The sequence below is a fragment of the Lepidochelys kempii genome, chromosome 9, assembly GCF_965140265.1.
Source record: "Lepidochelys kempii isolate rLepKem1 chromosome 9, rLepKem1.hap2, whole genome shotgun sequence".
NCBI classification, from domain to species: Eukaryota; Metazoa; Chordata; order Testudines; family Cheloniidae; genus Lepidochelys; species Lepidochelys kempii.
In genome coordinates this window covers 73,576,564-73,589,859 of record NC_133264.1, presented here as the reverse complement: position 1 = coordinate 73,589,859, position 13,296 = coordinate 73,576,564, and the positions used below count along the sequence as shown (strand labels likewise).

The window sequence follows — 13,296 nt, the reverse complement described above, 5'->3', positions numbered from 1 at the left end:
TGATGTCAATGAGCTTTAAAAATTCATTTAAAAAAAAAACGGTGTCTTCCCTAAATTGTAGAAGAATCATAACAGAGAGGTCAAATATGCACCCTGCTGGTTGGATCTAGCCTCTCTGGTGTATTTATGAGCCCTATGGGAAATATAATATTTATCAAATGATAGTTTAAGTTCTGTACAATCTGAATAAATTTCTACTACTCAGGGATGTGGATAAAGCATATGTAACCAATACACTGTCTTCCTGAGCCTGCATGTAGCATGAAACTATGGATGAAAGGTGTAAACTCTTCTGCCCCCTATTACCAACACTGGAACACTGACAGAAAGCCCAGTGATGAAACATCAATATCGACATTAACTATTCCACAGCAGATCATTTAAGTGACTAGAACAGGAAAGAGGTGAAAATGAAGCCATGGAAAAATGGGAAGTAGAGCTTCTGCACAGAAGGAAAAGCACAGTGAAGAAAAGAGGAGGCACAAAGGAAGGAAGAAAAGAAAGGACCAAAACAGTGGTGTTTCTAAAGGAAGAATGTTTTCTCACTGAGCAATACTAAATGTGACAAGAAGTTACTGAAAAGATTATTATATCATCTAAAAAAGAAAAGGAGTACTTGTGGCACCTTAGAGACTAACCAATTTATTTGAGCATAAGCTTTCGTGAGCTACAGCTCACTTCATCAGATGCATATCGTGGAAACGATATGCATCTGATGTGAGCTACAGCTCACTTCATCAGATGCATATCGTGGAAACGATATGCATCTGATGAAGTGAGCTGTAGCTCACGAAAGCTTATGCTCAAATAAATTGGTTAGTCTCTAAGGTGCCCCAAGTACTCCTTTTCTTTTTGCGAATACAGACTAACACGGCTGTTACTCTGAAATATATCATCTAAAAGTTTAGTTCCTACATAAAGGACATATTACACCCTTGATCTCTGTACTAGCTTCCTTAGTGCATCAGTAGGAGATCCGTAGTCCAAATTTATAAAACTAGCCCTCAGATCAAAATTAAATAGACTTTGGCTCTCTGCACCTAATTAGTTGGATGCCACAGCATTAGAGGAAGAAGGGTTTGGATAGTGTGCCTACAGAAGACAAAAAGAGGGGAAAATATGTAAGTGACTCTTGGACTGGATTTGTAGTTGTACTATTTAGATAGGGAACAAACAAAAATGAAGAGGAAATAATGCTGGCATGGGAATTTACATAGACAATATGGAGTATATTGATTAGTGGCTGTCTATTTGCAGCTATGACTCAGTGGAGGATATTCCCTGTGCCCTGACACCAAAAACAGTGAAGAAAAAAATTCAGGAGCTACAGGAACTAAGACCTGGCTGAAAATTAAGAGACTGTTTCTTATGTGATATACAAATTAACATGTAGACAGTTGCTTTGGTTCACATGTTGAAGGTGAAGCACTTCTGGATGTGTGCCTCAAGTGTTAGACTATACTCATTTGGATGAATACAAAGGTGTTTGTATGCTAGTACAGATGTGATCCAAAGGCAATTATTTGAAAATGAAAATACCCGTGAACTATCTGGGTATGCTTGGAATGATAGTAGACGAGAAATGCTGGTACAATACACACTGTATGTTTATATTCAGTGATACTGAAGCCCTAAACTGAACTACTAATAGCAGTGATAGGTAGCTCAAAGTGGAAGACACGTGTAACTCAAATCAAAAGAACAAAAATGCCAAATGTGAAAGTTTAACAAGGAAAAGGGAAATTTCTTGAGGGAGATTCAGAAAGAGGTCCTAGCTTTGAGAGCGGCATTCTTGTTATAGTACAATGGCTCTGTCACAAAGAAAGGCTTTGCACCATTTCCTTTAGATGGTCAGGTTCTGGATTCACCTAACTGTCCCTGGAAGTTTGTTCCATAGCTGTATTCTGCCAACCGAGAAAGCTTTGTCCCCGTCTTTTACACTGTCTCAGTCATTCATAGATTGAAATTTAGGTTTTATTTTTAATATATCCTGGACTTGGTCAACTGATGGCTTTGAAAATTAGGATGAAGACCTTAAAACTGGCATTGGAAGCAGCCTGGTAGCCAGAAAAGGGACTGGAACACGGGCTTAATGTGTTCATGATGGCCCAAACCACGGAAGATGCAGGTAGCAGAATTTTGGAAGCTGGACTTTATGCAATATTTTCATATAAAGGTTCAGATAACACACTAATTAGATAACTGTTCAAAGGTGAACTATTTCAGGAAAAAGGAGTCTGGTAAGACAGTCAGTGAAAATAGGAGCAGATGCCCTAAAATGGCATGAGTCGGCTAGTTAATTATGCAAATGGGCTAATCCAAGCACATATAGGAAGTATGAAGATTCACTGGAACTCTGATGAAGTGAATAGATTATTTATGCACGTTATTTAGGACACACCCAATGGACAAAGAGTGGTAACTTTAAGAGTCACGTTTCTAAGAAGAGTTTGCAATGCTTAGCAGTGTGATGCTGCATGGATTCTCTTTCCATGAAAAAAAAAATAATACAGAGAACAGGAAAGGTGCAACAGCAGAAATAATTGGCAAGACAAATAACTTAGAGGAATGTCGTGGCCATAACAGAGGCAAAGATGGCACCAATGGTGGATAAATTCTGATAATACATAGCATTTGAGCCATACTGGAAAGAACAAACTGCATTGTGTAAAAAGACAAGAGAGAGATGAGGAGAATATATAAAAGATGAGAGGTCAATTGGATAGGAAATGAGGGGGCAAAAATCAGAAAACCGGGAAAAAAATTACTAGGTGACCTGAGCTCAAATAAATGGGTTAAAGAAGAAAGTTTTCCATAGAATGGACCACATCTGAACAGAGGAGTGGAGCAGGAAATGTCTCCCCTCCTACTTGAAACCACATATTACATTTGTTATCACATGTTGCCCAGTCAGCTGTTCTTTGTCTCCCCTGAACACTGCTCTCCTTTTGGTGACAGAGTCATAGCCCCCCGGAGGCTTTGCTCCCCAAAACTGATTTTTGTTTCCTCTTCATTCTCTTGTTTAGCAATAGCTCTGTCAGCTTCTCCTCCTCATTTCCAGCTGCTTCTACATGCACACAAGGCTTGAAAGTTCCTGGAAGCAGGCAGAAGCATCTGGTAGCAAGGAGGAGAATCAGCACCACTGGACCAGTTAGCCCTCTGTGGATTACTAGTGGTCCATGGACTGAAGTCTGGGAACTGCTGTGTTAAGCAAATAGTACTACTGAATCAACTGTGGAGTAGTTAGCACTGAAACTGGCAATTCTGTATGTTCCTAGAATTTCAGTGGTCCACAAAGAATTGGTGTTACGTGCATATCTAAGCACAATATGGTAAGATTCAGTTTCGCTGTGAGAACCATGCAGGTAAGTGAGTTGTGTCAATTTCAATACTAAACAATTATCCTTATTAAAATATTATTGCACAAACCCATCAACATTTTCTAACATAAACAAGAACTGATTTTCAATATCCTCCTTACAGACTCTGAAATATTTGTCAACAGAAACAGAACAACAGTTTAAAAACACAGTTATAAAAGCTCACACAAAGCACCTGGAAACAAAACAAAACAAGAATTCCAAAGAATAAAAACCCCAAAACACAAAAAAACAAGAATTTCCATGTACAGCTTCTTTCATCTGAAAAGAAATCAAAACATTTTACAAACCATTTACTGGAATCACTTCAACCACCACTAAGTTACCGCACCTCTGGGTTAGAAGTCAACAGCTGTTGAATGCTGCACAGCAACTCTAAAGCAGTAACTTACACTAGTTTTTGTTTCCATTCCAATAACTTAAAAATATCCAACTTAGAAAAAATATTCTAACTTTTTTTTTGTTTTGTTTTAAAATTAAGTTCACTCTCAGAACAAGATTTAGATCATCAAGTTTCAGTTTGTGGCATATTTTGACTTTTAAATCCTTGAAAAAAAGACACATAGTGGTAACTATAAAAATTCACAGAGGTGCAACTAATGTCACGGGGGGGGGGGGGGGGGGAAATGTGGGACGATTTTTCTTCACTCAACTTTAAACCTGCCTGCAGGCCTGATACTGCTGTAAAAGAATTTATACTAGGATAAGAGGGCAGCATAGTTTATGACAACAATCTACCTAAAAACTCATTAAAGTCTTTTCTCTTGGAGTGACATGCATTATCAGCAAAGATTAATCTGATGAGTCTTTAGGTGAGCTCCATTTTTAAAAATGCAATAACAGAGGGCTTTGTTGTCATCTGATGAAAATCAATTAGAGTAGGTAAGGCCACAAGGAAAACTAACATCACTCATCACCAGCCCCCCGGCAGCTGAAATGATTTGTCTTCCAAGCTTGGGTGATCAGGAGCTGTAGTAATATCACAGGGAAATTAATTTAGTTTCTATATTCTAGACCCACTTTCCTTGTTCTGGAGGACCTATACACAAATTACTTTTAATCAAGGTTGATGTGTTCTTAATACCAAGGGGGATCTTTGAAGAATAATTTTTTAAAAATCGACTTCAGCATTTTTTAACTGTGTTTTATGTATAAGGGTTACTTGTACAGTATTACCCTTACCGTCCAGATTCTTTGTCCACTACAAGGCACTGTACTGAATGGCGAAGACAATAGATTCCACCAAATACGGCACACATCCTAGAAACATATTAGAAAAAAATAAAAGATTAATTGTGACTGATTGTAAACAACTTCTATATCGTGATAAGGGAAAGTGAATTAAGTTCAGCAATATACCAGAATTTAACATCCTGAGAAACAGAAGTTTGAACCCCAGAATCAGGGAGATCTCTCTGTACCACATGAGCCAGATCACATACTTTCAAAACTGTATTCAGAACCATGCAACTGAATTATTACTAGTGCACAGACACATTAGATCAGAGAGCAGTGTGCGCACACATGCTAGCACAGTCAAAGGGCTTGATCTAGAAGTGAAGGGTGCTAAGCACCTCTTACAACGTGGTCAAAAGTCAGACCATGTTTCAAGCTCTGCTGCAAAAGCCTTGTTTTAGAATATAAGCCATATCTTTTGTTGCGGCTGAACACTTAAAAATGAGTATCAAAAGACTATTATAAAAAAAGACAGAAAATTTAATTTAAAAGATTCCCCCCAGAAACCAGTATCCAAATCCAGATATTCTTTTGACAAACATGAACCTTCCTATCTTGGATCAGAGCACCTGCTATTCTTGAGGTTCTCTCTAGAGGACTTGGAAATGAAAGCTACAATAAAGTATTTGAAGCTGAGAAAGTCCTGGGGAGAAAAATGTTTCTTCTAAGCATTACCAAGAGCTTAATAAGGCTCTTTACAATTCTGCGGCACTCAGCAGGCTCTCTGCTATTGTTATTTAAAAGAAAAAATGCCTATTTCTCTATTATACATGACCAAAGAGTCCCTTCTTTACTGCAAAGATATACCAACTGTCATGTACTTTCTTACAGAGCAACAACAACAACAACAAAATGCTCACACTCTTGTGGTTAATTATGCTTAATCTGAATTGTATTCAATATATTAACCATATAAATTACAAAGGCCAATAAAGAGGATTACATCTTTTTTAATTAAAAGAAAGTTAACGCATATTGCTCATTATATGATAGCCGTATTTATCTTACATTTATGTCAGCTATCTGACTCATAATATGGTAAATTTTTCTCTTAACTTTATTACATTCAATGTAAAACACATTAGATCTCTGTGGGAAGGCACAATGATACTAACATAGAACAGAACTTATGTTTAACTGTTAGTAGGAACAAATGACACATTATGAGGAAAACAGAAAATTATGTAAACTTTAGTTTTGCATTTTATCCAGCCACACAATGGCACAATTTGGTGTTTACTAAGACAAAAGAGTGCCTCCAACTGAATTAACACTTCCCACCACAGACCTTTTTGACACTTTCCTTCCAAGACCCTGCCAGACCTTGCCTAACACATAACTACAAAAGGTGGCATAAATGATCATGGCAAGAATTTTCCCCAAAAGACAAACGGACCTTTTCAAGTGGCCATGGGGATCAATGATTAAATACTACAGAGTTCCAAACAATGCAGAGTTCCAAAAAAGAGGTTTTCCTTTAAAAAAAATGCTACCAATAAAAGCAAGTTAAGAAAATTAAACCACCAAAATCAAAAATATTAAACCAATATTACTAGTCCACTCTAAAACCATGAGAAGTCACAGCTTAGAGAGAAACTCAAACAATTCCAGTACATTTCTAAAAAGTTTCTTAAAATGTGAAGGTCCCAGAATAAGCCTATCTTAAAGCAATGCTCTGTAAAAACTTCAGAGCAATTTGTGATCTTACAGTATCAGTATGTGCGTGATGGAGATTTCTTTGAAGACAGTTTGATGTTACCTATGAATTAAGGTTCCAAAATAAAGAAAGGTTTTAGTTATCACTTTTGCTCATAGTGAATAAACATTTGGTATATATTTGGTATTTGCTTCACAGTAAGGTTGCAAAATATTCATATTTTAGGACGAAGTGTTCCAGGGTCTTGATCTGTGTCACAGAGGAATTAAAAATAATGACCTTTTGATCTTTGAGAGAGAAATGAGCCCCATCTGCAACTGAATTATTGACCTGCATGGCAAAAGATGTGCATACAGAGCAGATGGTGGGGAAGAGGAGACAGGACTGAGGCTTCTTCCTCTTCTTGTGTTTCAGGCAGTTTTGCTCACTCAGACTCTGGAAGCATTCAGAGCTCTAAATTACAACCGGCTATTTGGACTCACATCCTTCTTGGGATATCCAGCATTTCTTAAGAAGACTGTTAGGGCCATGATCAAGAAGCTTTATGTGAGACTGATACCTATTAGGCAGGATGATTATTCTCTTGTTTTTAATCTTCAGTTAAGAAAGAAGTAGAATTCCTTGATCTCTTAATTTGGTTTAAAGATTTGGTTTGCTAGTGTGAACAAACCGATCAATATTTACCTTCAGTAAGTCATGAATCATCTGATTTTTTTTTTTTTAAAAAAAGATCAGCAAATTTTGATATCACTGACTGCAAGGTTCTTTTGACATGCCTGGAAACCACAGCAGGAAAAGCTACATTGTGCTTATGTAGCTCAATCCTTTTCTCTCAAAGAGAACTCAAAGTAATACTGGACAATTACTCTTATGTCACATGGGCTTTCTTCTGTTATATTATTCAGCGGGTACAAAAACCTCTAAGAAAGATCAGACATTTGCATTGCAGTGCAACTGATACTTTGATGACACTCAGGGGTGGGTGGGTGGGAGTGTCAGAATGGCATAGTCAGTGGGTTTTCCCAGTGTCCAGCCTTCAACCAATTCTTGGATGATATATAATAATCTGAGGCTCAATCCAGAAAAGACCAAGAAAACATTGGTAGCATAGGGGAATAGATATTAGAAACAGAAACAACATCTTTCCCTTGATTAAAGCAGTCTGCCCAACCTTTTTGACTTAAAAATTAAAATTTGGGATTTATTAGGTCCTCTACCTCTTCTTCTATATTTCCAGAAAGCAATGGCAAAGAGCTTTCCACCCTCACCTGCTCCTGTCAGGAAAGCTGAGATGTTTCCTTTCTGATACAAGCCTCAACAACCTTACCTTTGTCACCTTCAGCCAGACTCAATTACAGTAATCTGCTTTGTTTGGGGGCAACAACTGAAGAAACATCAGTTGAGACAGAACTGCCTGCATATATAAAAGAGGGTTGGCCCTTCCCGGACAAGCCAAATTATGGGTTGAGTCTGGGGGTGGACTTACACCCCTGGGTGGATGCTGGGACTGTGTCTGACAAGCTGCTTGCCTATATATGAACAGGAGCAGACAGAAGCGGCCTTCTGCAGATTCATTGTCCACAATCACAATTTTTTCTTCTTCTTGGGTTACTGATTGCATATGATACCAATTTGTCACACAATGTGTATGGGTTGTTTGCTGTATATTGGGTTAAGAATTATGGCATTGATTGGAGTTAGGGCAAGGGGACCAGACATCTGGACTTTGTACCAATTATGTTGTTTGTATTGCATCGGCAACTTCAGACTATGAAAGGTCATCACAGCAACATGGTAGAACTCATCTGTCTTCCTCTCTTTTGATAGCTGGTCCTGGCAGTATTAGAAACAAAATTAAATGGGAGGTGGGAGGCAGGAAATTGGTATACCCAACCCCAAAGGTCAAGAGTTAGGAGTTCTCTTTTTCCTCTGAATTTGGCATCAGTCCAGCTTCACCAAGCCCCCCTGTTGCCTCCAAATTTCTAGCATAATGGCCCCTGACACACACAAGCATACAATTCTTGACCAAGAAATAGAAAAGAAAACATCTGGAAAAGCAGTCTTAAACTTGAGGGGTTTTCTATAAGCACATAGGAAACAATGCTAAAAAAAGTAACAAAGCTAAATTTGCAAAATACAGCAATCAAAGAGACAGGCAAGAAGATTAAGGTTGTGTTTCCAGCCTTAACTCTGCCATTTTGAAAGTATAAATTACAATACAGGCAAAATTACATGACCACAGGTTCTAAGTACACATGTAAGTAAGGCAGTAGAGGAAAAACTATATTACATAAGTAAAGAAAGTTTATATTATTCCCTTATTCATATGTTCTCATGACCTTCTACTGCATTACCCTTTTGTGCTGCTTGGTCTCCGACTTCAGGTGAAGTTACCTGCACACTTGGATCAAAAAAATCTTTCATCTAAAGTTTTCAAGTTATAGAAATATTTTTTAAAGAAGTCAAGTTAGTTCAGATTCCTTAATTCACATTGTGTGGTACAATTTTTATAAACAGTATTTCAGTAAAACACTATAGTCATAGCACTATAGTTAAGGTTATGCCGAGTTTCATCAGCTTCTTCTGTTAAAAAAAAAAAAGTCACCAACTCCTAATACCTTCCACTTCATATTGTCCACACCACTTTTCTGTTCTATGTTAAGTTTAATGAATTCATTGTTACACTGTATATTCTAACAATCCTACAGTAATAGTTCCCTTTCTGGAGAATGGGACAGACTGAAGACAGACATATTATATGGGGAATGTGGTATAGAGGCAAAACATTAATAAGGCATACCTAGTATAAGGGATTTGTGGAAGACATTAGTTAAAGTGATTCTCTGTTCAATAAAGGAAACGTGGTGGTTGTGTGGTCTGGTATCCACCCGAGGATTTGAATGGAAGATAAGGATACACATATCTATTAGCCAAATATTGCCTCCAGGTCTAAAGCATCTACGAAGGGGATTAGCATTTTGGCAATGACTTCCTATTCTGAAACCTGCTTTCACCTCCTTTAAAAAAGGTATTTTCTTTACGTACAGTTGAAGAGTCTTTTAAGGGTTTGAAACAAATTCAACTGCTTTCAACCTAAAGAAATACATGGAGGTCTAATTTCCTTTCATGGCTTAGAAGCTAATGCATAGGACTGGGACTCAGGATACCCACCTCTGCCAGTGGCCTATGGGATGACCTTGGGCAAGTCACTTCAACTCCCCATGCCTCATTTTCCCCATCTCTAAGATGGGGACAATGATACTTCTCTCCCTTTGTAAAGTGCTTTGGGGTCTGCAGATGGAAAGTACTATATAAGAGCTAGGTATATTATTAAGAGTCTATACTGTATATTTTCACATATGACCATGCCTACAGCTCCAAGACAGAGGCTTCAATGCCCACTTGGTCTTAAGTATCTATTCCAGCTACAGCAATAATAGCATTGGGAAATTCAAGATAGCAGGCTGCCATGTAGTGTTCTCCAACATTTCTTGGAGGATGGCATCAAACTAGGTTGCTGTTCAGTCAAATATAACTACAGTATAGTTTCAATAAATTAGATGAGTAGATTTAAAAGAATAGTATTTTTCCTTTAACAAGGTTATCGATAAAAAATGGACTACTCCATTTTCCTTTAGATCTACAATAGCCTTTATTTCCTTATTCAATTTATCTTCCTCTTTCGGAGCACCATCCTAAATTAGAATATATGTTATTGAAAAAAAGACTTTGAGATAACTATACAGACAGCATAAAGAATAATTTCTAATTGTTGAACCAACACATTTTAATCTGCTGTTAAAAGATTTCATCTGTCATAAAATCTTCCACATATGTCAAAGTGAAAACAAACTAAAGCATGAGCCTTTGCTTTTGAAATGTTGTATTTATTCTCTTTGCAAATCAAAATTTCTATCCTTCGTAAATTTCAGTATTTGATGTATGGCAGCAACTGACAATGAACAGAATGATTACTGTACGATATATAACTGTGGTTCTTTGAGATATAGTCATTGTGGACCTGAGATTTTGAATAGTTACATCCATATAGGCTACACATGCACCTCCTCATGCTTTCATATGAAGGCGTAAGGGGTGGGGTGGCATGACCCTCCCTCAGTTCCCTCACAATTCAAAGCCCATAGGTACCGAGGACTTCAAAAAGCAGGGACGGAGGGTGGGTCATGGGAGCCACACTAACTACAACATCTAAGAACCATAGTTACAGTAATAGTAAGTAAGTAGTAAGTAATAGTTCAGTCCAAGTATTTGTGTGAATCTCACAATATGGAACTTGTCAGCAGTATCCTCACTGTATGGTGGGAATGAGGCATTCTAGCTGTATTAGTCAAACAACATTTGAAAGCACAGCTCCCCCAAACTTGGCATCTGATCTAGCTGGTAAGTCAAGGGCATAATGTTGGACAAAGGCTAATGAGTTGCTTGCTCCACGTTGATGCTTGCAGATTGAAGATAATCAAAATGTTTTTGAAGGAGGCTAAAGATGTTGCCTGCCTCCTGGTGGAGTGAACCTTGACAGTCAGAAGGACAGGCCTTGCCTGCCACTTGAAAAAGATGGAAATATAGCACGTGATCCACTGAGTGATTCTTTGTGATGAGATGGCCCAGCCTTTTGAAAGGGCAGATATGGCCACAAAGAGGTGAGGAGAAAGCCTAAAGGGCTTGGTCCTGTCAAGAGCAACAGAGTGAGGCTCTGTAGATGTCCAGAGTGTGTAACTTTTCCTCTTGCAGTTTCAGGAGGATGATTAGATTGACTGGTTCTGAGGGAATTCTGAGAACTACCATAGGTTGGAACTTGAGATGCAATGGACCCAGCAACCCTGGGTCTCAATGGAAGAATATACAGGGAGGTTCAACCAGGAGGGCTTGGAGTTCATTGACCCTCCTTGCCAAGATGACAGCAATCAGAAAAAATGTTTTAATGGTTAGATGATGAAATGAGCAGCCTGAAAGTGGCTCAAAGGAGCTTTAGGAGGACAAAGCCTTCGAGGAAGTGGATACTGTCAGGCATAAGAAATGCAATTTCACCACAGTATGACATGCCAATACTGGTATAAATTGGACCCTGAGAGTTGAATGCTCAAGGGCAGCATGTAGTTGAGGATCATGGGTACTGTGAGCTCCACTGGGTCTAGATCATGTTAAGGCAGCCCATAAGGCAAACCTTTTCAATTTTGAGTAGATCTTGCAGATGGCTTTCTGATCTGTGTAAGAATTACCTCAGTATGTCAGGAGAAGTCTGCCAGTATTGTTCAAAAAGCCAACATCCTAGCAGTCAGGTGCAATGACTGTGGATGTGGGTGCAATATCTGACACGATTCTGAGATATTACGTCTGGGAGATGGATGGGGGGGGTGAATGGACATTTGCAATAAGTCTGTTGGCAAGAACTGGAGCTACGAGAATCAGTGTGCCCTTGTTCCATCTGACCTTGACCATCACTGTGGGTATTTGAGGAATAGGTGGAAAGGCACACAGGAGGCCTTGAGCCCACTATAGCAGGAAGGCGGAACAAAAATGAAAACATTTGTCATAGTCATTGGTGGTGAAAAGGGCTATTGTGGGAATCCCTCCATGAATTGAACATTGGCTCTATGGTGGATTGCTGCAGTGAGCACCATGGTTGGTTACTGCATGCCTGCTCAAGAAGTCTGCTAGATAGCTGGTAACATCTGGAAGGTATGAAGCCAGCTGGGTTCTTCTCTGTTGATGTATTCCTGTTCATAGCTTAATGGCTTCCTGGCAGAGGAGTGATAAACAAGCTCCTCCCTGTTTATGTAGTGCACTGCAGAGGTGTTGTCCATCAACATCTACATTGTGGAGTTTTGCAGGACAGGTAGGAATGCCATACAAGACACTCTTATGGCCCTGAATTCCAGGATGTTTACATGGAGTTTCAAATAGACCTGGGACCAAAACCCCTGCATCTGCAGATGGTTTTGGCCCCAGCTTGTTGCTGATGCATCTGTGAAGATTCATTGTTGGAGAAGGGGCACAGAGTTGAACCCCTTTTCATCCATTCGTAGGATCTATCCAGCAACCTAGGTCCCTCGGGACATGAAACAGTACTGTGACCTTCTTGTAGATGTGGTGTTTGGACAAAGAGTACACCAGCCTCAGCTAGAGTTGTGGAGGCCGTAGAAGTATGGTAAAGGATGTCACCTACATGCATACTGACATGTGACCTAGTTGTCCTAGGTAAGTTTGCACCATCATTGTTGGAACTTGACTTGTCATGTATCTACTACAGGATTTAAAACCAGTCCTCCAGTAGGCTTTTGCTGATTGCAATAGCGAATCCTCTGAACTACCATCTGTGATGAGATGTGATACTTTCTTGTAGTTCACAAAAAGGCCTAGTTGGGAGAATAAGGAGAGGTTGTCATGGTCTCCTGCTAGGACCTGCCTCTGACTAGCCAATTGTCCAGGGACAGATAAACATGAGTAGCTCATCTCCTCGAATATACTGCTACCACTGCGAGGCATTTTATGAAGACTCTTGATGGAGTGGATAGTAGTACACAGTACTGTTGTTTGAGCTATCTGTTGGGCTCAACTGTGAATATTAAGTACTTGCTGTGGGCTGAGTGATATCTTTGTGGAAGTATGCATCCTGTAAGTTATAGAGCTTTGAACCAGTCTTAAGCTTAAAGAGATAGTATGATCTAAGCAAGCATTACTGCCCTGAATCTGAGACAGCGTATGTATATGTTCAGAATCCTCTGGTCTAGGACAAATCCACCCTCTCTTCTTTGGAATAAGGACACAGAGTAGAAGCCTCTTACCCTGTGTTCAGGTGGTACTTCCTTGGTGGCTCCTAGACAAAGCAACAAGGCCACTTCCATTTTCAGTAGGCTCTCATGAGAAGGGTCCCTGAAGAGGAGGGAAAAGGAGGGTAGGGGGTAAAAGGATGAAATAGGATGGGGATAGCCATGAGCGATGATTTCCAGCTCCCACCTGTCCGATGTTATGATAGACCACACTTGGTGAAAAAGAGCAAGG

At 39.2% G+C, this 13,296-nt stretch overlaps 1 protein-coding gene across 4 annotated transcripts in view; it reads right to left on the bottom strand.

Annotated features, from left to right (window-relative positions):
- Positions 1–13,296, bottom strand: part of CHM (CHM Rab escort protein) — a 147,495-nt gene that overhangs the window by 40,417 nt on the left and 93,782 nt on the right. For 3 of the 4 annotated variants that reach the window (XM_073360879.1, XM_073360882.1, XM_073360880.1), the window contains one exon: positions 4,563–4,640. The exons of the other annotated variant lie outside the window; for it this stretch is intronic. In XM_073360879.1, coding sequence (XP_073216980.1) covers positions 4,563–4,640 — 78 coding nt within the window. The remainder of the gene's footprint in view (positions 1–4,562; positions 4,641–13,296) is intronic. 4 annotated transcript variants of the gene reach the window in all.